This window comes from Artemia franciscana, chromosome 8, assembly GCF_032884065.1.
Source record: "Artemia franciscana chromosome 8, ASM3288406v1, whole genome shotgun sequence".
In the NCBI taxonomy this organism is placed as follows: Eukaryota; Metazoa; Arthropoda; class Branchiopoda; order Anostraca; family Artemiidae; genus Artemia; species Artemia franciscana.
Window position 1 is genome coordinate 14,761,678 of NC_088870.1, and position 25,690 is coordinate 14,787,367.

The 25,690-nt window shown below is 35.1% G+C and overlaps 1 protein-coding gene across 3 annotated transcripts in view; it reads left to right on the forward strand.

Annotated features, from left to right (window-relative positions):
* The first annotated feature begins 1,643 nt into the window (after nt 1–1,643).
* The window catches only part of LOC136030026 (fasciculation and elongation protein zeta-2-like), an 87,872-nt gene continuing 63,825 nt past the window's right edge, over nt 1,644–25,690 (forward strand). The window contains exons 1-2 of one of the 3 annotated variants that reach the window (XM_065708637.1): nt 1,644–1,760; nt 16,811–16,907. In XM_065708637.1, coding sequence (XP_065564709.1) covers nt 1,732–1,760; nt 16,811–16,907 — 126 coding nt within the window. In that variant the 5' untranslated portion in view covers nt 1,644–1,731. The other 2 variants (XM_065708639.1, XM_065708638.1) reach the window with 2 other exon arrangements.

Below are 25,690 nucleotides of genomic sequence, written 5' to 3' on the forward strand. Positions count from 1 at the left end.
AGTTCTTTCCTTTCATCTCCCCAGTGGTTATATTTTTGCCTTAATTGAGCTGTTACATAATTCAGTAACTACCAGGAATGTTCAAATGCCTATGCCCTCTGAAAAATCTAAATTACGGATTGGCATAAATATCGTTTTATTCTTTAATTTAAAGTCGTAGGGTGGCAAATTAGCAGTTTGAGTTAAATTGAGAAATTTTGGCATGAATTTAACTCCTCCTTCCTGTTTATCCTTCGCATACTCTAAAATAATACGTTCCTTATTCCATTGTAATTTCTGAAATGTTTAGATTACGCAATAGCATAATTGTGGTGTTTTTCCATAGATTTTAAGTTACATTTTCATTGGTCATTCAATGTGACTTTTTGCTCTTTCTTGTTCCATGCCTTTTTCACTAGCTGTTCAGAGCCGTTTGTCATCTTGTGTGGTTTTGCACGTGTCATGGATACTAAAAACAAGTTCCTCCTTCCTGTTTATCCTTCACGGACTCACACAAGTTAAACTAATACGTTCCTTCATTCCATTGTAATTTTGCTTTGTCTTCTAACCGCAGATTTCATTTTGCAATATTTTCGTTAGAAATTCAATATGGCTCTTGCTGTTTCTTGTTCCATGCCTTTTCCTTTAGCTGTTCAGAGTAATTTGTCATCTTATGTAATTTTGCATGTGTCATAGGTACTAAAAACGATACGACAACTCTTGGAGGAGAAATGATGTAATTTTGTTCTTTGAATCTATATATAAATATAACTTCGTTCTCATGATCTTTTTTTCTAGCATGAGTTCAATTCTTGTTTCCTGTTTATCCTTCATAGACGCAAAATAACTTCATCCCGTTCTAGAGCGGTTAAGATTTTCAGGCGTGAATTCATTTTCTCCTTCCTGCGTGTTTTTGCAGACGCTAAAACTACCCTTCTTCATTCTAGGGTGAAAAATGAGCAATTTCAGTTGAATTAAGTAGTTCTGGCGTGAATTCAATTCCTACTTCCTGTTTGTCCTTCACAGACTCACGCACACTAAACTAACACGTTCCTGCATTCCATTCTAAATTTACTTTGTCTTCTAACCGCAGATTTTGTTGTACAAAATTTTCGCTTGCAATCCAATGTGATTTTTGCTGTTTCTTGTTCCATGCCCTTTGCTTTAGCTGTTCGGATTGGTCCTATCACGTTTGATGGTCCAGTTTGTTCATTTTCAGCAAAGGTGGATTTGCGTTTTTTGGGTTGTCCTCGTGACGTCATTTACATGAAAAGTGTGTTTCCAAAATTAAGGCTATAAACGAATTTTCTATAACTCCTGACTTATCCAGATCATTTTTTTTCAGTCCAGGGAATCACAGGGTGCCAATTTTTAAAAGAGGAGTCGTTTCCACGAAAATTTTTATACATACATAAATAAAGAGCTGCTTGAAGATAGAGAGCAGATATGCTGAGTTTAAAATCCAAGTTTTCTTTGACACCAGAGAAGTAAATCTTGGCACTTGTTTACTAAAATGTTTGGCTATAGATGATTCCGTTTTGGCTGTAGAGCTTATCAGAAAACTCATGAAATTGTTTATAAAATGGGACATTTTAGATATATCTGTAATTCCAACTGAATAGTCCTTCACCTTTTTCCTTATCTTCGTCTTGTAAAGCTTATCTAATTTGGAGGACTTTTAAGTAATGTTTTGTCCGATAAGAGTAGTCTTGTAAGTGAACCTGTATTTGGATTCAGGCGAAACTTGTAAAAATGGATACTGAACTAGGAGGTTTTGTCGAGTAAGATTCTTGATAGTATAATAGAGTATGTAATTTGTATCAGGGTTTAGTTTTGTTTCTTGCTTAAATTTCAGACCAAGTATGTACGTGGTGTGACGAGCATTTCAGGGTCTGAACGCTCATAAAGCTAACGATTTAGAGATTTTCACAACATACAACGATCATCAAATAATTCACTTGTTTCGTTGGTATTTTGTCTGGATTGAAGAACTTTACGTAGAACTAGTTTAGTTTAGCAGGTCTAGAGATATAGTAGGTCCAATGGAGTCGAGTAGTTCCAGTGGAGTCCTCTATTGGGACTTGTGTTGGCTCATGGTCTCTGCCTAAAGCTATTGGTGTGAGTGAAGTCTTTTAGTTAAGATTTCAGACTAAATTAGGTACCCAAAGGTTTTATGAATACATACTCGATCTAAAATTAGAAATACATCACACAATTCCACGTTTATTTGGTCTCGGTTCTCTTCCAGAAAATCTGTGGACTGAAGCCAATGGGAAAAACTTGGCAATAACTACAATGAAAGGTCAGTTACTGATTGAAAAAAAAGTCGCAAAGTTTCTTGTTAGTAATGAAAGCTAGGATTATGTAGACCGGTTGTTTGTTAAACCAGTTGATATGTAATATGCTTGAGATTTCTTTTCTATTGATGGTAATGCAGATGCTGCCAAGCGTAAAGTTTAGTTTGAATTTAAAACCAATGCTGAAATTGTTATTTAATTTTTTGTCAAGGTGGCATTTGCCAGATTAAAAAAGTCACAAAACTAAGTGAACCTTAAATTAGGGATGTTTTGTTTTATTAAAATATGAAAATATTAAGTTGAGCATCTCGAAATTGGGATCTAGTACGAATTAGATATCTGCCAAATTTGGCTTTTGAATAATTATAAGAAATAAATTCAGAGAAAAAAAGACGTGGATATGACAGATTATAGTGGTCATAAGATTTTGCTCGTTGCTGTTGAAAAGTCTGAAGCGATGGGACTGTTCCCATTCTCTTACGCCACGGAGTTTTTGACTTTTTGAGTTCACTATTTCCCCAAGTTTCTTTCTTTGTTTCTTGTTATTTTTATCTTGTTTTATTTTTAAGTTCTGGATTTGCATCGACTTTAAAGTAATAAAATAGAAAGTTGGGTATAAGACTAAAAAGAAAATAAAAGTCAGAAATAATAGTTGAAGTTGGTTGAATAAAAGTTCGAAATGGTTGAATAGTTTATTGATGCTCTTGTTAAACGTTTATGGGTAATAAAGTATTCAACCAGTTTGAACTATTATTTCTGACTTGTATCTTCTTTTTAATTCTATGCTCGACTTATTTCTATTTTAATTTGCCATTACAGCTTTATTTATTATTACCAGAACATAGAAAGCTTTCGATTGTCGCGCATAAATATAAATATACAATAAAGCACCGGGAGATACTAATATGAATAAATACTAATGCAGTAAAAACATCCTCAATATCTGAGGGTTAAACCTGTAATCCTTATATTCACACTGGTAAAGATCACTACTGGGTATTCAGCTCTTAAATTGTCCAAAACTTTCAAAACATCCTCGGCAAGGATGTTCCATCCTCGGTGAGGATGGAACCATCCTCGGCAAGGATGGTTTCATTTGTTACAAACTTGAGAAACAAAACATTTTCAGTCGATTCTTCTATCCACTTCTAGGGGATACAACTTTCAATTTTGTTTGTTTGTGGTTTGTTTAAGCCTGTGATTCCCAACGTGGGAAGCAGGCCCCACCCAGGGCCAGATTTAAGGCTTTGAAACTTCTAGTCCCAAGCGTTTTTGCCACTTCGTTTTTGCGGAAATCCCCGAAAAATCGGGGATAGTGGAAGCAATGAACAGAACACAACTGATGAACCAAAAGTAATAAAAGAGATAGGTGATACCGAACTCTCAGCTACCATTCTTGGGAGACATCTGACAGTTTTCAAGTAGCCACAGAATTCTTGTGCTGTTTTAAAATCACTTCTCTGTGAATAGGCTGTGCGGCGGCGGAGTGCACCCGGCACTTCGACGATAAATCCCATCAGTCTATTTTTTGTTAAGAAAAATCCTTCAATTTTACTTTATTGCACCTCCGCGAATTGTGCGCCCATAGGCCTGGGCCTAGTGTGTCTATTGCTAAATCCAGGCCCGGATCCACCGGTGGGGTATGAAAATATTTGGGTGATTCATACGCAGGACGTGCCCCCTTGGCTAACTACATTTTAGAGCCATAATTAAAAAAAAACAAGAACGATTTTTCATGTGCATGACGTCACATCCATATGCATTTAAAGAGCGAAAAAGATACCATGATAGTATTGCAATAACGTCATGCCTTGTTTAAAAGGTGTTTTATGCAGAAAATATTTTTCATTATCACAAAATGTACATAAAGGACGACCAAAAAATAATAAATAAATAAAAATACTAAGTTGGTACCAAATACCAATGACCTGTTAAGCTTCTTTCATGTGAATACAATTACAATTTTGAACAGCAAAATTTGAATATCAGGGTTCATCAGGATTTAAAAATGCCTAGGTGGGGCTTGCCCCATAATCGGTTGGGAACCACTGGTCTAAGCTCAATAAGTATAGGGAAATGTTGACAGACATGCTCATCCTGAGACAGGATATCATACATGCTTCGACCGAAGGATGCATACACAGTGACAAGGCCGTATCCAGGGGAGTTATTTGGTTTTACCCCTCGCCCCCGAAATTTTGGTCTTGCTTTTAAAAAGGAAACAAAACGTATATAAACAAATTTTAGATGCGTTTTTTGTACCCTTCCGAGCAAAATACGCCCAACCCCTGAAAAATATCCTCAAGACGACCTTGCACAGTGGCCATAGTTTTGTCTTAAATTTTTATCGATGACATAGCGCGTGTCTGTTGCTTCTTTTCGATTTTATCACCCCTTGTCCATCTAGTAACAAAATCCTGAGTTTTGTTATTTCCTAATGACGTCAGTTACTGTTTCCAGGGGTCTAGTCAATCATTCTGAAAGGACGTCTCTTCTATTTACAAATTAGTCATTTTGGGTTTTAATGATTTATTGTTTTGTATTGCGTCCAAAAAGGTTCAAAATAACTCCGAGTTTAGAAATAACAAAATATGTTATCGAGGTTGTGGGAGATTTGATATACTTAAACTTCATGTATATTAAGATATTTATTTGCGGGGAAAATTGAAGAAAAAAGGGCCGTTAAATCCATCTTTTTATCCAGCGTTAAGTTTATTTTCGTCCCGACGCGATTGTGGAATTCCCTGTTTAAGTCATCTGTTTGTCAACTGTTTCGGCTTAGAATATTTCTACCCATTTTAAGGGTCGAAGCATACATAGGCTCTTAGGTCGGGTAAGAGCAAATTAGATACTTGAATATTATACAAGAAACACTCGAGACGTTACCTGGTTTTCATCTCGGTTAGTTTGCAATGTATAGTGATAGAATATGGTGTCTGACCATGGATAGTTATATTTTACTTAAATATTTAGTTGGTATTTTGGTTAGGTTAGAATAGGTTTGTTTAGGTTTTGTATTTAATATATACTATGCTTTACCCCCCCCCCCCTTATGTGCAAATATATAGCCCAAATTCGTTTCTGAACTATTCTATTTTTTATACAAGAAACATTTGAGACATTACCTGGTTTTCATCCCGGATAGTTTGCAATGTATAGTGATAGAATATTGTGTCTGACTGTGGATAGCTATATTTTAATTGAATATTTAGTTGGTATTTTGGTTAGGTTAGAATAGGTTTTTTTAGGTTACGTATTTTATATATACTATGCTTTACCCCCCCCCCCCCCTAATGTGCAAATATATAGCCCAAATTTGTTTCTAAACTATTCTGTTTTAATCTTACTTAGGTATATTTCATTAGCATTAACCAAACTTCACTTCTCGTATAATACTTAAGTACCGCAAATTATATCCTTAAAACCAAGCAAGGACCGTGCATGGTCCTTTGCAGGATTTTGCATCCAATATTATTTGCAGGATTTTCCTAAGGCGCATGTGCTTTTCTTTCGCAGAGGGAAAGGGGCAGGGGCATCATTTTTGGGGGGGAGGGGGAGGCTGCTTCCAAAGTATTTGGAGAAAAATTATTATATAGCCCATGCCCTTGACTATCCAGATATGGACTCCTCTTTGCTAAGACTGGCAAATCATAGAAAAAATAAAGGAAATCAAAGAGAAAATCTTAAAAAAGGAGATATTTCATTCTCATATTTTTGCTGTTTTGATGAATTGGGATCCTAGCGCCGGAATAAAATCCAGCATGGATGTCCTGTAATGGGACATCCATACAGAGTCCTGTAATGGGATATCTCCCAAATACCCATGAACGTGGAAGTAATCAAATATTTTAGCCCATAAGTACATTTTTTTAAATGTTTTTATTTTTATATCATGTAATCTTCCTCTTGGAGAAGTGCGATTTCTTCCGAAAGTTTCATTCTGAACACCTATCTAGCTACCTATTATTTCGGTCTTCTTTTGTAAGCTTTTTACAGTGCACGGTTGGAGACACAAGAATACAAAATAAAAAAAAATGAATTTGGTATCCCAAAAAAATGTCGATGAAATTTAGACTTTTAACTCGATGAAATATAGGTTAAAGGGTCATATTTAGGCTAGTATTCTTGAAATAGAAATTTGCTGCTTTATTTTTCTCTAATCGGTGTACACTTTCGAAATGGGACGCACTTGAAGTGAACGATGTTTCCTAAGCCTTCCTGCTAATGTTTCTAAAAACTAATACATATTCATTGCTTATAAGCTTTATCAGCAGACTATCTCAAAGTTCCAAGCCACTCACCACATGGTCGTTGAATATTTCTCTGAAGCACTGTTTTGTAGTCGGAAATTCTTTCTTAGTTAAGGAAATTGATCATTATTATTATCTTTTAAACGATTTCTGAGTTTGCAATGATGAATGAAAGGTATGTTTGCATCTTAGAATGTAGGAGTAGTGATTAAAATGGTATTTCCTTGGCTAACATTTGGAGATGAAGCCGTACGACTAATTGAGCAATCGTGGTTTTGTGGCGCGGCTTTAGTGCTGATTAAATTAAAAGAAAGTTTGTTTTATCTGAAAGTAAGGAGTGACATTAAAACTTAAAACGAACAAAAATTACTCCGTATATGAAATGGGCTTTTCCTCCTCAACGCCCCGATTTTTAAGCTACAGTTTAACTCTTTCTCTTAACTCTACTTTTTAAAACAGTAAAAAACTGTTTGTCAGTAAAAATTTCCGTTATAGCCTAATGAGCCCTCTTGCGACATTCTAGGACCACTGAGTCGATACGATCACCCCTAGAAAAAAAATAATAAATAAAATAAACACGCATCCGTGATCTGTATTCTGGCAAAAAATGCAATATTCCACATTTTTGTAGATAGGAGCTTGAAACTTCTACAATAGGGTTTTCTGACACGTTGAATCTGATGGTGTGATTTTCGTTAAGATTGTATTACTTTTGGGGGTGTTTCTCCCTATTTTCTAAAATAAGGCAAATTTTCTTAGGCTCGTAACTTTTGGTGGGTAAAACTAAACTTGATGAAACTTATATATTTAAAATCAGCATTAAAATGCGATTCTTTTGATGTAACTATAGGTATCGAAATTCCGTTTTTTAGAGTTTCGGTTACTACTGAGCCGGGTCGCTCCTTACTACAGTTCGTTACCACAAACTGTTTGATTTAATGAGCGTAATTCAAATATGATTAATAATTCAAGTTTTTGGCTTAGGGATAAAATTTTGAGATGTGGAAATATGATGCGGCATAAGAAATACTATTTTAAAGGAGAACTAAGCACCATGTGGAGAAAATAACCAGTTCATTTAAACCACCCTTTTTATTTTAAAGACAACAAACGAAACAAAAGACCATATAAACGTAGAAACTAAAGTTAGTGTATCACGGGTTAATCTTAAATATCGATTAAATAAAAATACTTACTTTTTCAGCTGAAAATACGGAGCAGCATTAGAAAAATAATAAAACAAATAAACAAGCATCCGTGATCTTTCTTCTGGAAAAAGATGCCAATCCCATATTTTTGTACATGCGAGTTTGAAACCTCTATAGTAGTCTTCTCTGATACAGTAGTGTTCTTGCACGACTTTTTGGGAGTTTTTCCATCCTTTTTTGGAAATCAGAAAAATTTTCTCGGGTTTTTAGCTTTCGGTGGGTAAAATTACATATTTGTAATCACCATAAAAAGTAAATTCTTTTCATGTACATATTGTTATCAAAATTCAGTTTTTTTTTAGAATTTCGGTTACTATTGGGCCGAGTCGATCCTCACCTACAGTTCACTTCTGTGAGCTGTCTGATAATACCAGAATAACTGCTTGAAACCGCGGAATTTTCTTTTGCGTGACACCCCTGAATGGACTTTGTTGGAACGTTCTCTTTTCAAACTACAACAGGAGTTGCGTAATTTCGGCAAAATCCTGGGAGGGGGGCAAATTTGGAGCCAATTTTCCCAAATCAAGTGAAAATGAAAGTGAAAACGGAAAATGAGCCATACAGTACTATAAAAGTAAAGACATACAAAAGAAAACTAACCCGTGTCTACGGATGCTTGAATTATGCAGGCTTATCTTAGTTTTGACAAGATTTTGAAGAAATTGAATGATTGCTGAGGGGGAATTAGGGTCGAGGGGGGCAAACCAATCTCTGGGATAGGAAATTGCCCCCCCCCCCTATCCCATAGCAAATTATGCCCCTGTACAACAGTAATCTGCCATAATATGAGTATCCCATCTTTCTTGGTAGTGATCCTCCATAGTCTTTATATCTTGGTGAAATCTTTCACCTGAAGCCTTTTCTTCAGTGGCGGCACCTTCATTCTATGGGAAACAGTTGAAGTGGCTATGAAGCTAGTGAAATGTAATAGTCATCTTAGATTCAGTATTTCTGAAACTTATAAGCATCAAGTTTACCAGTGTAACATAGTTTCCAGCTTTACGGTTATCCAAAAAATCATTTATGACTTAGACTAATGACGTCCATGCTTTTCGCTCAGCCTCAAGGAACATACCAAAACGTGATCTTTCATGAGTTTTCTTATTTGCGGGCCATCAAAAACTCGAGCTTTAATCTATTCTATGGTCGCACGAGGCGTATATATGCAAAGAATGATCTATTTTTAGTTAGAACTATCACAAACTGCTTCATTAGACCGAGCTTAATATGCAATGGTGGTTTCATTACTAATATTCGTGTTTCCAAGAATCATATTTTCTCTCTAAATAGGCGTAGTGCCCTTTGATCTACCCTGTTATTTAACTCTATGGAGATCAAAAGTCCCATAGGAATTGTTGCTTAAAATCTTTTGGTAGATCAAAGCCAAAGTTTATTTACCTCCTATGCACAGCGCCAAAATTTAAAGTCTCCTTGGCTCATCTTCCCCCTTCATTTCAATACCTTTAAGTTTTACCTTCAAACCCCGAGCCGTTCTCAAGATATTGCAAATATAGGATTTCGAGTACCTTTGGTACATGCAGTGTCTTACGATTTACCTCTGCCTTTCTCCTCCCTAAATCAAAATTAGAGTTCACCTCACCTTTTCTCTAGGATCATCTGAAAGTTTCGAGTTTAACCTCTGGCGCACTGTTTTTTTGTTTTTTCAATATACTGTACTAGTTTCGTCTTCAGAGTATACCCTAGAGAAACTCTGGGACTCTTGGTCTAGTGAACAACCCGTAAGAGCTCCTAGCTGATCAGAAAACCACGTTCGAAGATGGGTGCCTTTCTGCTATAAACTATCAGTGAGCAATAGGTAATTTAAAGAATTTAGGGTTATTACCCTTAGGCTGTTCGGGTGATTTTGACCCTGGAGGCTTACTTGAGAGGGAGTCCGGGTACCTTCAAATTTTTTCGGCCTATAAAAACCTTCTAGTGCCAGGGAGCCTGTCACTAGAACTTCGAAATCAAATGAGCCCTCTTCCAAAACCTTTTTGGTAGTTTGGGTGTGTTTACGAAAGCCTTTTCGATACGAAGCAACCGAAAAATCTTTTGTGCCCCTTCACAGGCCCTGTTTTGGCTGAACTATTTTTTCTTTGATTTTCCTTTCTGTATCGAAGCTCCCATAAATCGAGAACTTAAGTATGTAAGTTTCAAGGCAATTGAAATTCTTTTTTTTCTCACCCAGATACATATTACCTGCATAAATATAGGGGTGCTGGTTGGGCTGATTGAAGAGGGGGCTGGTTGTGCACTTGCCTCCCATACATTTAGGTGCTTATGGGAAGACAGTAGTGCATTTTTAAGGAACATGTTTTTTTTAAACCTTCACCCCCTAGAAACGTTCTTATAGACTGCTAGCCCCTCCTCGAAAGGTTTATCCAGTTATTCTGGTTCACGCATATTCTAGACAGTTATGTTTGTGATATTACTTAAGAAGCTCTGGTAATGTGAAAGGGGTCTGAGAGAGCAGTTGTTGCATTATATAAGCAATTGTTGGGAATTCACAGGAATATATTTTGAGGGAGGGGAAGACCATGAAGTCGAAAATGTCGGAAGAATAAACGATTTTGCTCGGGAAACAAAGAATATTGCAGAACTTTGCGTGGCGGTTAATGGACCCTCCCCTTCCCCAACTTTCCGGCATTATTGAATTTGATTTTTAATTGTATGCTTCATAGTGCTATGGATAACTTCAAATTAGAGGCATTAACCTTAGCAAATACATGCACAAATGTACTTATACTCTCAAACGTAGACACAGACAATAGATTGGCAAAAATAGATTGGGGATAGTGGGCGGGGATTTTTAATTCTATCAAAAATGTTATTACTTGTTCAGTTTAAATGCAAGGACTCTCAATTCGCACTGCTCTTTGTAGGCTACTTCACTAACTATTTAGGGAATAATTCAATTTAATGATAAATACATCAGCATTAGGAGAACTTCTCCCCAGTGGCAATAACTGCTGCTGCATAGTTCTTTGGCTTTTAAGTCCTGTTTAGGTCCCGGGAATCAATACTAGTTTGAAGGGCACTTGACATGGAACTTTCACTGTTTCATTAATTTGTTTTCTTTTTTGCTGCGAACATGGTGGTGACCGTTCCCTTTTGAAAATCTTGTACACCCATATTACAAGTGCTACGCAAAGTATGTGAGTCATATGAGGATGAGTTGAGTGGTGGAAGTATTGGTGGAGTATAAAGTATGCTACACGTGGTGGAACAGTCTGTGCTCGAAACTTAGCTTAAACCATATGATGGAGAGTTGGTAGTCCCTCGAGACTTGACCAATTGTTTTTTGTTTAGATTAAGCAGACCCACTTGAAAAAAGTGATAGTATTCAAATTGAAAACTTGAACACTACCAATATTGTCCAAGTATATGAGGGGGCTGTCCCCACCTCACCCCCTCACTCTTTACGTTCGAGTTAGACATTCTGCCTCAAATGATTTAACAGCGCCTGTTCAAACACTAGAGCAATTGCATTGGGATATAAAGTATCTTTCACAATGTCTCCAAAATGTAAGAGCTCATTGATGCGTATTTGCTTTTATGTACCAAAAACGTTAAAATGAAATAATATTCTTTAAATTGGTTCAATGGAAACATACAAAACTATGTACATCTTTAAAAAAATTAGGAAAACTTGGAATTCAATTCTTAACTAAAAAGATATCCAAATGTTGTCATGCAGCTTTAGTACTTAGCGGCCATCAAGTTAAAAGTAAGGAACGTGTTTGAAAAATCCATAGAAACGGTTCTAGTGCCGTTTTTAAGTGACTAAAAAGATTGGAGGATAACTAGCATCCCTCTCATGTCCCTTCTTTTCCCTAAGACATTCGATCAGAATTTGAAAATAGCCATTTGATTCAGCATAGTTGAAAGATCCAATAATTATGCATTTGGGGATGACATGACCCACCATAGTCCCTCGGGAAATGGATGTAAGTTACAAAATTTGCCGACTGTTCACATATTGTCAACCCTCGCTCTTTCGCTAAAGTTTGATTTTTTGTCGCAATTCTTAAAAGAAGACTGCTCAAACACAGGCACCGTTGAATTTGAGCGAGAAGTATTTTTAAAGAATTTTAAGACTTAAGCGTAAAGAGCAAGAGTTGGAAGGGGCAGGCCCCCTCATATACGGAATAAATACTGTTCCTTTTAAGTTTTGATTTTACCCCTTCTTTTCAAATGAAAAACTTGTCTATTTTTATTTTGATAAAGTTTAAAATGAAATAGCTCAGTTAAATGAAGCTGATAAATGATTGTTTATATTAACAGTTTATTTTGTATGGACTGCACGGATCTTTGGGAACAAATTTGCCATCACATGTCACTACGCAGCATAAACTGAAACGCTGGACATATTGATTTTTGGTAGTTTTAAATGGGCTGACTTTTTCTGGATTGTTACTTAATAGGATTTTGCCCTTCTTCGGACTGTTTCTTTTTCGCCACAAAAAGGCAGAAAATACTATTTCCTGTGGCACAATCTCTTGCTGCTAAAAAAAGTCAATAGAAATTTATGTGTTCATTGAGCGAGCTCTCTTCAGATATTTTTGGACCACTGGTTGGATATGATTACTCCTGCGAAAGAAGAGCATATAAACACACATCTTTGATGGTCCATGCTTAAAAAAATTTAAATTTTGAAATTTTTTTTAGGTAGGAGATTGAAATATTTGTAAGAAGGTTCCCTGACATGCTGAATTTGACGTTGCAAGTTAATCAAAATCAGCTCCCATTATGGTGATGTCTCCCCTTCCTTTTCAAAATTAGGCACGTTTTCTCGGGTTCATCATTTTATACTATGAATTTTATATACTTAGAATCACCATCGAAATTTGATTCTTTTGATTTTCAATTTATTATAATTTTTTTTTAGTCTCTATTACTGCTTTAATTTGTCAATGAAAATAATCAAAAAAATATTTTTCTGTGAAATTCGAAAAAAGACACATTTTTCAAAATTTTTCTATAATTTTTCAAAATTTTTCTAAAGGCAGATGAGGCAAATATTCCAAGTGGGGAAGATCTTCCCTGAAAAATGACGCCACGGACAGTTTGTTACCATGTATTCTTCGATGAAAGGAAATTTAGAGGGAAACGGCTGGATTAGAAGGTGGGAAAGGGCTCAGCTTGATTAGAGTGAATATATTATTTGCTGAATAAGCTAAATCCACTCATCTAGAATGACTGAGCTTTTTAAAAAGAAGTCTGTTGACTAAAAACCCTCTTTCTATCTAGCTCTCAATATTTTTTCAGGGGCTAATTCAAGGTCTAATACCATTCTTAATGCACCTCAGTTTGTTCTCTTTCTCATTCAGCGTAAGCCGATTTCGCTGTCTTCAAGTATTTTCACTTCTGCTTCTGTATTCTTTTTATTTTTTACTGTTTCTACAATTATTTTCGAAGCATTGCTTTACAAAAGATTCAGCACAAAAGGATTCAATAAATACAAATTTTCAAAATGAAATGGAAGAGCGACGTTTGATTCTAAAAAAAGCGGAAATTATTTTGTAAAGGAGGGGGGGGCTGTCACCAAGCATTCCATGGTTGTTTCCCTATTTTTTCTAATTGTTTTCATGGATTTGGTCAAATTCGCATCTCATACTATGGCAGAATTATCTACATAGGTTTGATTAATTAAAATATAAAAAATCTTTCAAATGCGTTTCAGATGCTTACACTGAAGCAATAGGACACAAACGGATATGTTAAGATTGAAGCTTTCTAACAGAAAGCTGGGAAAACGACCCCTAGGTATGTAAATGGTCTGTTGAATTCCTGATCCAGTTGAATTCCCCAAATATTTTACATATGCTTATTCAGGAAAATGACCATGTTAATTGGTAAAGCCTTCATTGCTTTTGGGGGTCCAAAACAGATGCTGAAATACTTCACTGTATCCAAAGTAAGCAGTCGCGGGCATCTGGTTGCCTGCATTTGAAACCTAGGGCGGGCGCGCGTTTAAAGGTGGCTACATCTTGAAATTTATGTACCCTTAAACTAGGCAGTCATAAAAGAAGAGTGTTTTCCTAGATAAACGATCTCCTTGAAGCATTCTTTGCAATCATAAATGTGTTTCACAAATGCAGTGAGAATAATTAACGCCATGCGTCTTTCTCAGAGGAAATGTTTGTTTTGTAGGGAAGACCATTAAGAAATGATTTTGTGCAAATATTCATTTTATTTTTAGTCCACAAAGCAGATTTCAAGGGCTTGGGATTAGTTAACTCAATAAAGGAAACGTCTTAATTTCTCAGTTTTACTGTTACCAGCGAAGCTCATTCAAATCGAGATTAAGTTGTAACTCCACCGCCCTAACAAGGGAGAGTAAAGCAGGGTGGTATATTAAAGGAAATAAGATTTTAGACCGAAAAACAATTCTGTCTGTTTCATATATAGATGGTATCGAAGAAAGTGGGTGTTTGCTTCGCAAGGTTGTTAAAGTGGGTGATTTACTGTCAGTTATAAATCGTTCCTGAGGTGTCTTGTTATTGGTTATCTAGTGGAATAATAACAACAACTCGCCCGCTCTTTCAGTCTGAAATAATGCCAACAAGAAGCAATGCTTAGTGGGGCAAAGATAACTGCTACTAGTACAAGTTTTGGCTTAATTTCTATCACTGACTTGTTTTTTTCTTCGTGCAAAATTCTTCTGTTTTTTTCTTCGTGCACTGTTCATCCAGTGTTCTACACTCAAAACATGTTGGTTTTTGGTCAGATTTACACTATTTTGCTGCTATTCCTGCTTAATCAGCTGGTAAAGACAAAAGAAACTGAGGGGTCACCCATTTTCTATCTCCTGATGTACATCTCTGAGCGCCACATGTGCCGCGCAATTTTGCCACGTGTGGCCTGTTCAGCCACCCTAGACAAACTCCTTACAACGCTTGGCAGAGTTCTGCTGTGCTTGGCACACTTTCGCCTCTCTTGACACGCAAGTTACCTGGTGTACGTGATTACTAAAAGTCGATTACTCCTTGGGAGAAACCCTATTAGTGATATTTTATATTTGTCTCGATTCATCTTCATATATATACCTCCATTCCTTACACACACCACTGGCTTCAACCTGCAACTGCAACTGCAAAAAAAAAAAAAAAAAAAAAAAAAAAAAAAAAAATCTTAGCTGATGCAGACTATTGTAATTTTAAGTATGGTCATCAAACAGTTCGTGGTAACGAACTTTAGTAAGGAGCGACCCGGCTCGATAGTAAACGAAACTCTAAAAATTGGAATTTTGTTGCTAAAAGATATATCAAAAGAATCGGATTTTCATGATAATTTTAAATATATAAGTTTCATCAAATTTAGTCTACGTCATCAAAAGCTACGAGCCTGAGAAAATGTACCTTATTTTGGAAAATAGGGGGAAACACCCCCTAAAAGTCATAGAATCTTGACGAAAATCACACCATCGCATTCAGCGTATCAGAGAACCCTATAGCAGAAATTTCAAGCTCCTATCTACATAAATGTGGAATTTCGTATTTCTTGTAACAAGACAGATCACGGGTGCGTGTTTATTTGTTTGTTCGTTTTTTTGTTTTGTTTTTTTCTTTTTCCCAATGGTCATCGTATCGACCAAGTGGTCCTAGAATGTTACAAGAGGGCTCATTCTAATGTAAATGAAAAGTTCTAGTGCCCTTTTTAAGTGACCAAAAAAATTGGAGGGCAACTACGCCTCCTTCCCCACCCCTTATTTCTCAAAATCGCCTGATAAAAATTAAGAGAAAGCCATTTAGCCAAAAAAAGAATTAGTATGCAAATTTCATTTTAATAATTAGGTGCGGAGAGCCAAAATCAAACATGCATTAATTCAATAACGTACAGAAATTAAATAAAAAACTAGTTTTTTTTAACTGAAAGTAAGGAGCGACATCAAAACTTAAAACGAACAGAAATTACTCCGTATATGGAATGGTTTTTCCCCTCCGCAATCCCTCGCTCTTTACGCTAAAGTTTGACTCTGCCACAATTCTAATTTTTAAAACAATTAAAAACTTTAGCGTAAAGAGCGAGGCGTTGAGGAGGGGAAAACCCATTTCATATACAGAGTAATTTTTGTTCGTTTTAAGTTTTAATGTCGCTCCTTACTTTCAGTTAAAAAAAACTAGTTTTTTTTTATTTATTTGCAACATTGACCAATATTTGCCCTAAGAGTTTAGCATTGAAAGCAAGCGGATGTGTAAAAAGCTATGGAAGCTTCTAGAATTGCCCATAAAATTCTTTTCTGTTCTCATGTTTCTTTCGGGTCATTCAGAAGAGGGTGTTAGGTTACACCCTTAGGATCAAAGCATTCCATCTTTGCCATTTAAAAGCATCAAGGTCAGTCCTAGTTATGCATTGAGGCTGATGTAGATTGTTTGCAGATGGTTCTTAGACGATAGTTTTATTATTTCAAAATAGTGGCGGCTGGTGAGTGGAAGAAATTTAGAATTCTTCGTTTCAAGTTCGGAAAACATTTTTCTGCGGATGGTAGAGTAGTAAAAGCTTAGCATGGTCATTTCTCCCAAGTAGATGACATGGGCGTAAATTTCTCACTGAAAATCGGCTAATCTCAAATAATGTCAATTTCTTCTTATCCACTATTAAAATCGTAATGGGGAAATATGGGGAAATGTGCCTCCAAAATAGGACAAGGAATTTAGTCCCATCTCTCTATAATAAACTACATAAAAAAATTAAAATTTTTTAGTTTTTTGGTCAAAAGAAACGTCTTTCTGTATTTTAGGACCGGAAAAAGGCATAATGACGGGCGTAGATGATTTCGGAATTCCTGATAATGTATCTTCTTTTAATGAAAGCCTCTATTGACTCTTATTAGTTTTTCTGTTCAGCAATTAAACTTGATTGGAGTTAGTATAAGCTATATTCAGGCTTTGCCTGTCTTCTTGATTAGACCTTTTAGATCTCTGTTTATGGTATTTTCATTTTCTTTTTCTTACAAAAGATAATTAGCTTCATAATCTGTAAAACAAGGTCTACTCTAATTTCTGATTTACTAAATGGTAGTTTTTAGGATGAAGTTAGTGAAATTATACAGAAACTATGTCTTTTTTTATAGAATGTGGTGGACCCTAACTGGAAATTATGGAAGTCTTTTGCCCATTGATTGGTCAGGATCCCCTACCAAAAGAATAGTCAATAATGCCGAGAAAAAGGTAATGTCTTAACAATACCCACTATTTGCGCTTGTTATGTCTTCCTCTTGATTTCTTATGCATGATAATTTAAATAATTTGCCATCTTATGAGCAGGATTGTCATAACTCATGTTCATCCGACAGGATTGGACAGGCAAAAGCGTTAATGATCTTTTGTAATCTTGTAGATAGACTTTTTTGGGGTATAGAAATTTGTAAGATAGTGAGACTGTCACGTTCCTTTGTGATTAGGATGGAGAAGAATCGTTTTTTTTAAGATTGGATGACTAGGCATTGCTATCAAATCAGTGCATTTTCTACTACAAAATGTACCGTATCGTTTTTTAAAATGGGTATAGGGTTTCACAACCAATAATCTTTAGGATATCTCGTATAATTTAAGATGCTGCTCTTAGGGATGTAGTTATATTTTCACTGTTTGAAGTTGAGCTCTTGGACAACCCTTTAACCATAGTTTAAGAAGAGTGTCGAAGCGTATTCGTCTTAAATTCTTCCTATATATTGTTTAAATGATTGATCCCCTGCCCCAAATTTCTCTTCTTGATGTTTTTTTCCTCTTTGTTTAGAAGCATAATTTCATTTAGCTCATATTTCCATCTTTTCTAATTTTTTGGATGTAAATTCCTTTTCTTGGTGTCTTTTTTCTCTCTTCGCTTAGAAAAATAATTTCATTTAGCTCATCTTTTCTCATTTTTTGGATGTAAATTTCTTTTCTTGGTGTTTTTCCCTCTTCGTTTTTAGAAGGATAATTTCGTTTAGCTCATATTTCCGTCTTTCCTCATTTTTTGGATTAAATTTCTTTTCTTGGAGTTTTTTCCCTCGTCGTTTAGAAGGATAATTTCATTTAACTCATGTTTCCTTTTTTTCTCGTTTTTCGGATTGAATTTCTTTTCTTGTTTTTTTCTCTCTCTTTGTTTAGAAGGATAATTTCATTTACCTCATCTTTTCTCATGTTTTGAATGTAAGATTTAGCGACATGCATTTTTATGTTATTTCTTTGACAATATTTTCAAACATGCAAAACTGACGTAAGAGGAACCTCCAGTGAGTATCCGAGAAAAAGAATAGCCAACAAAAAGGAAAAAAATAACTACATACAACATTACCAAGGCAAAATAACAAAAGTAACCGTGAAATATTAAATAAACATATTGGTTGTATTTACTTCCTTTCTCTTGTTGAACCTTTGGTTTATATTAGGACAAATGGTAAAAAAAAACTACTTTTGCCGGAAGAACATATTCGACGATTTTGTTTATACTTCCTTTTGACTGTTCTGAGTGCTAGCTTAACCCCAACTATTCTATTATCAATAGATGCCGTTTCAAAACGACCTGATTTAATCTACTTTCCAAAAATTTAACATTATATCTAATGAAACATGGACACTCGGATAAAATTCAATTTCTAACAAACTTAGACTGTGCTCGGTATAAACTCGTTTTGAATTTTTGTAGTCCTGCTAAAAACAGCTATAGGCCACTTATAGTGGCAGTACAATTTTTTAGTATATAAAATATTGTTTCAAAACAAAATCCTCTGCTTATTTTCAGAAAATTTCTGATTTCATCCAATGGAACTAGGACTTTTAATTAAAACACAAATTTTAATATTTTTCGATTATGCTCAGCAAGTTAATGTCTAGGATTTTTATTTTGGATGGGGGGGGTATATTAAAACTCAACAAAAATTCGTTTATATGTGTTTTGTTGGTTTTTTACGAGTCGGGAAAAAATCGATTAAGGTGGGGTGGTTCAAATGTGATACCCCTCCCGTCGGGATACGCCCTTGATGCTCAGTTTAAAGCTTGTTGTAAATTTGTGTAGCTGTGCTGAGAAACGCTACATCACTAGTGGCACTAATCGTTTTAATTTTAGCCTTTATAAAAGGCATTCGAGTATTCTCTCTTATTTTGTGTCCATACTCTGGCATACTCCTCGACCACCAATGTATTTGTCTTTATAGATAGATATGCAGTGAGTAGGCTATATGTCTTTTACAACGGATGCGATTCTTATAGGAAGTAGTCTTATCTTGAACACTTGATTGGTTTCTTTTTAGAATTGTTCTCAGATATCCTACGATTTTTTATTCCCCTCCCCGTCTCAGTACAATATTTACTGTGAAAATGCCAAGTCAAAGGAAACTAAAGGATCACTGGTCTGAATATGAAAATGACCGGTAATCAAACAGTTCGTGGTAACGAACTGTAGAAAGGAGCGACCCGGCTTTATAGTAACTGAAACTCTAAAAAATGGAATTTCGATGCCAATAGTTACATCAAAAGAATTGTATTTTAATGCTAATTTTAAATATATAAGTTTCATCAAGTTTAGTCTCACTCATCAAAACTTACAAGCCTGAGAAAAATTGCCTTCTTTCAGATAATAGGGGAAAACACCCTCTAAAAGTCATAGAATCTTAACAAAAATCACACCATTGCATTCAGCGCATCAGAGAACCCCAGTGTAGAAGTTTCAAGCTCCTATGGATATTCGTATTTTTTGCTAGAAGACCGATCACGGGTGCGTGTTTATTTGTTTTTTTTTTCCTTTTTCCCAGGGGTAATCGTATTGACCCAGTGGCCCTAGAATGTTGCAAGAGGGCTCATTCTAACGGGAATTAAAAGTTATAGTGCCCTTTTTAAGTGACCAAAAGAATTGGAGGAGAAGTGACCAAAAGAATTACGAAGAAAACGTTCGTAAAAAATTAAAAGTTCTAGTTGCCTTTTTAAGTAATAAAAAACTGGAGGGCAATTAGGCCTCCTCCCCCACTCCTTTTTTCGCAAAATCCTCCGGTTAAAACTATGAGAAAGCTGTTTAGCCAAAAAAAATTAATATGCGAATTTTGTTTTAGTTATTTATGTTCGGAGAGCCAAAATCAAAACATTTATTAATTCAAAAACGCTCAGAAATTTAAAAAAAGACAAGTTTTTATAACATAAACTAAGAAGCGATATTAAAAGTTAAAACGAACAGATATTACTCCGTATATGAAAAGGGCTTTTCCTCCTCAACGCACTGCTCTTTACGCTAAAGTTTTTTACTGTTTAATAAAGTAGAATTGTAAGAAAGAGTCAAACTTTAGCGTAAACAGCGGGGCGTTGAAAAGGGAACAGCCCCTTTCATATACGGAATAATTTCTGTTCGTTTTAAGTTTTAATGTCGCTCCTTACTTTCAGTTAAAAACTAGTTTTTTATGTAATTTCCAATAAAAGTGAAAGGAAATGAAAAACTTTACTTCAGGCAGAGTGTTTTCTGTGTGAACACCTGTGATTAATTGATCTCTTATCTCCGAATTAGGGTTAATCAGTTTGATTTAGAAAAGAAATATTTAATTTTACTTTGGTTACTTAGAAGAGTCTATTCTCTTCCAGTGAATTAAGGACAATTCATCATTTTGAAACGTGCGCGCCTACTGAGGATCAAGAATATAAATTTATTGATTGATTGAATATTTCAATGACAGAGAAGAAATTATTACCAAAGTTGTACCTGAAAATCTTAACGGGATACTGCTTATTTTTATTTAAGGCTGTTAAAATAACTCATATTTTTTATAATTTTAAAGTTTGGCTAAATGAGAGAACATCTTTTTTTCTAGCACTTCTTACTCTATTACTAATTCCACTATATTCAACAAGTTGATAAAAGGCTTGGGAGGGTCAGGCTTCATTTAGAAGACAGTCGGCCATTTAAGAATATAAATATAACAATAACAATGTTTTTCAAAGAAAAATTAAGAGCTTCTTAAAATCGAGAGAAGTTAAGAAAAGTCAAACTTAGGAAGTTTAGAAAAATCTGCCACTTAAGAATATAAATAAAACAATGACATTGTTTTTTAAAGAAAAATTAAGAGCGACTAAGAATCTAGAGAAGTTAAGAAAAGTCAAACTTGAAGTGTTTATTTAAAACATTTTAAATAAAACAATAAAAATGTTTTACAAGGAAAAATTAAGAGCGACTTAAATCAAGAGAAGTTAAGAAAAGTCAAACTTCAGGCGAACAGGAATTACTACGAATAAAGAAACCAAAATGAAACGAACACCACAAATAACAATGGAGACACCGTCTCCCTCTACCGCCCCACAGTTAAGAATGTCATTAGCGCTCGAAAGCCATGAAAACAAAATATAATGCCTCTAACATTGCCAGTTGTTAATCCTACTCTTGAAAGTTGTATTTAGTTATTATTTTTCCATAAAATCCAATGAAATTAAACTGAAGAAACGAAACATCGATGCAAATGAGTGGTTTTTCCCGAAGCAAAACTGAATTGCTTGTCGCAAATAGGGTAATATAAAAAATTGCTTGATTTTTTCCTGGAAGCATAAGAAGTATTTTTTTTAGATGTAATTATAAAAAAAAGTCGGTTTGCTTTATTATGATTTTAATTGATATTTTTAAAGGGTTTTGATGATTTTAAACTAGTTTTGGGTTTCGTTTCTTCATTCAGAGCTATATCTGCTCCTTTTAAATTTGAATGGTTCGATTAGTTTATTTTCTACTCGTTTTAAGGTTTATTGCTCTTCTTAAAGTTCGCTGAAAACCTTTGATTTTTCAATTTATGTTCGTTTTTGAATTGGCGTTGGTTTATTATGCACTAATTGCAGTGCTATTGTAAAAGTTACGGGAGAAGTAGCTGTAATAGTAGTACCTAACCCCATCCCATATTCATTGCCTTCTCCCCAAAGCTATCTAGTTTCATCGCCTTCTGACCTGACTTCATACCCGCAACTGCAATCATCATCACCACCATCATGTTTTTCGCTAAAGGATCTTAAACACTTATCTGTAACAAGACAATCTTTCCAAGCATCACATGCACCGCATCATCTACCCAACTTTTCCTTCTCTACTATTTTTCAAAACTTCTCCATAATCCAGTTCATCAGTAACTTTGAGTCATGTTGATCCTGAGTGGAGACCCGCTGGCAGAAGGGAGTAAAGATTAAAATATAGCAGAAGAAAGTAAAATACACTAGTAATTATTGTTATAAGCTTGTCGAGTTGTTTCTGTGTTGTCGTAGAAGTATCCCACTTAATTGTATATTTTACTTCAGTGGTCTTTTTATGGACTAGCTAAGTGAAAACTTGTTGGATTTTTCTCTTTATTCTCTTTTGACTTTAGATTCCTTACTTTTTTAAGCTGTTATGGCTATAAATTGTCTCTCTTTCTCAAAGCTGGGGATCCTTTATTGTAGGCCGACGAAATATTCTTTCGATTGCTCTTTCTTTTTTTTCTTACTGGCCATAGACCAGTTATATTCTTTACTTTTATCTTTGGTTTGTTATCGTACACCAGTTGAGCTTGTTGATTTAAATTATTTATTTATAAGATTTTGCCTAATTTGGGACCTGTGGATTCTTTTCCTTGCGAATTTCTGAAGAATCATATCACCCTTGGAAGGACATTTTTGGAGTCTTTTTACCGTCTTGATTGAAACGGCTGTTATGGAATTTTGGTATTTTTATCTGACGTCTTGTGAAGTCGCAGATTACAGGGACAGACAGGGATGCATGGGATGTTAAATAGGGCCGCTTTCCAGTTGGTTTTGACCCTTTAAAATAACGCTATAATTTTTTTATTTGCAATTGGTGAGTCACGCTCAAGCTTCTCTGACAAATCGCTCTATGTGATGAGGCCAAAGTAAAAAGTTCAAAATAGGTATGATACCTTTTTATTGACAGTGAATAGATGTAAAAATTTTAACTGGATATTTCGAGCCCATGTACAGTGTTCATCATCAGCAGTAAAACATGCAGTAAAAATTTTATATCTATTCACTGTCAATAAAAAGGTATCATCCCTATTTTGAACTGTTTTACTTTCGTCATGGAAAGGCAGTGTGGTCTTTGAAGTTATCTATGTGATGAGGCCAGAAGAAAACTAATTTTTGACGTTGTTCTTTAGGTCGCAGCTTGGTTGTTTAGTTTTTACTAGGTTGCAGCAGTAGCTATAACCTAGGAAAGAGTGAACGACGGCCCTCAGTAGCCGAAACTAAAACATTCTCTAGGAATAAATATTTCCATGCAACACTATTTTGAAAATATTAATTTTCCTTTAGGTTCATCTGAACTATAATTCATAACTACGATCTTTTTTAGAGTTTTGAAAAGAGCCTGAAATCTGCCAATATTAAAGCCAAATTGAAATAGAAATTACAGTTTTGGAGTCTCCGATTTCAAAAGCTTTTACTGGAGGTACACAGTTTCCATCTTAAACAATAAGAAAAGTCGTATTTTGCATGGGTAGCACTCACACGATGTCTCTCCCTTTTTTAATCCATTGTTGCATAAGTCTTTGAGAATTTACATATTACTTATCAGTCGATTACTTTTAACTGAGCGAACATAGACCCTTTTCCCTACTGCGTAGCTAAAGCCTAAGTTAGATGACTATACGAAACCGCTTTAATATTCATTTAACTTAAGCTTGTTCAGTTAACTCAATTAGTAACGCGGATGAGTCATATCTTTTAAGTCCTGAATTCCTCTAATTTTACACCCAGAGCCGTTCCTAGGAAGGGGGGCAAACGGGACAGTTGACCCGAGATTTGTGGCCTTGGGTGCCGCGGAATTACCTACTTATATCCAATTTTTCTCTTTGATCTGAGTGTGCAGGGGGGGGGGGTGCGGTAATTGATTTTGCCCCTGCCAACGCCAGCCCTATGAACGGCTCTGCTGACATCCCGTGTCTACATCGACAAAATTGTAAATAAGTGACAGAGAGGAACTGAAAAATGATGTTGACGTTTCAAGTCAATCCTAAAGACTGATAATCCAAACTATGAAAATTATGTTATGAATTTTTGACTTTAATTTTTGACTTTTTTTTGAATAGAAGGCATACAATGTATGTTGCGATAGAAATATCCTTATTCATGATTCACCGTAAAGTGTATAGCCCATGAAATATTATCATTGCTGGTCATACCACTTTTTAACAATAGAATTTTGCCACAGGCTGAATTCCGTCATTATTTATAGAGTGATCAATAATGTTAAGGATGCCACCCAGGATATCTGGAGATTTGAAGCAGTCTAGTGATACAAGGGTAAATTTGAATAACAAAGCCAATTCTTTAAATCTGTTTTGTATCAACTAAGGTTTGTCATCCCATCAAGATGAATGAAAAGGCAGTCAAGAATTATTATAATGGATTAGGCCAACTGTGTGATTCCCTCTGTTTAAATGATTTATTCTAGTAGTTTAAGACACGAAATTCCAAAAGAAGAGATCTAAGGTCCTCGTGAACAGAGTGGTCACATAATTTCCGCATGACGAATATTTATATGGTCTATATATTTTCTTTTTAACGAGACTCTACTTTGACATACCAAACTAAGCGTGGTTCATAATTTTACCCATTTCCCCCAATTTGGTTCGATTTTCAAAAACGAGCTTCTCATTGTTTTTTTTTTGTTATATATATATATATATATATATATATATATATATATATATATATATATATATATATATATATATATATAAATTTGATTTTATTGATTATTTTAGTTTTGTGTTTTGTTTTAAGATTGGGTTTTTATATTTTATCAGCTTTATTTTTCACTGAGGACGGTCAAGCGGAGGTCTTGACCGAAATATTTGCATAACTTTTTTTCCATTTTTTCAATGGCTGTTAGTGTCCTCGTTTTCTCTCCTTTTAGCAATTTTATGTTTTGTCATGATTAGCCAGTGTGGTCTTATAAATTATATATGTGTATATATATATATATATATATATATATATATATATATATATATATATATATATTCTCATTCTCGGTTTCAAACCTTATTTTGTGATGAACGGTAAGTAAACTTAAGAGATATCTGTAAAAACAATGTCAAAAAGGTTAATTTTGATAAACAAAACTATACAACATGAAATCAAAAGAATATGATTGAAATAATGCATTGGATTTAGATTTATGTTTGTCGCAACTTATTAGCATAAATTAATTTAAAAATAAAAAAAAAGGGCAACGATGCCTTCATAAGGTATAGGGAGCGTTAGCCGTTCTTCTGTTTACTGTAATTTCTGTTCGTTTTAAGCTTGACTTGATTACTCATTTACAGGAAAATCTATTAACTTTTCCCGCGCAAATTCTAAAAGTCATCTGAAAAATCGTGTTATCGCCAATGGTTGCAACCACGTGGGTGTTAGATTCCGGTTTAAGCCAAAGGGACTCAGAGGCCTTTTAAATTGATAGGGTTTCAAATAGCAATCATATCAGTGGATTAGTAGTTTGGTACCCATAGAAAACAAGAGCTCATATGGCACTTGTGACGAGGTCGGAAGAGCCAAGAGCACTAGCAGAATTCTAAGAATCAACAGATTGATTTAAAAGGAAAATCAGAGGCTTAGTGCCGATCGGGATTTAAAATAAGAGCTCTGAGACACGAGGTCCTTCTAAATATAAAAATTCATTAGAACCGATCACCCACACGTAAGTTAAAAATACCTAATTTTTTCTAATTTTTCCTCTCCGTTCAGCCCCCCAGACGGTCGAGTCGGGGAAAACAACTTTATCAAGTTGATTTGCGTAGGTCCCTGACATGCCTACCAATTGACATCGTCCTAGCATGTCCAGAAGCACCGAACTCAAAAAAGGACTGGACCCCCTAACTCCCCCAAAGAGAACAGATCCAGTCCGGTTACGTCAATCATGTGTCTACGACATTTGCTTATTCTACCCATCAATTTTCATCCCGATCTCGGTCACTCGTTCTTAAGTTAAAAATACCTAAATTTTTCTAATTTTTCAGAATTAA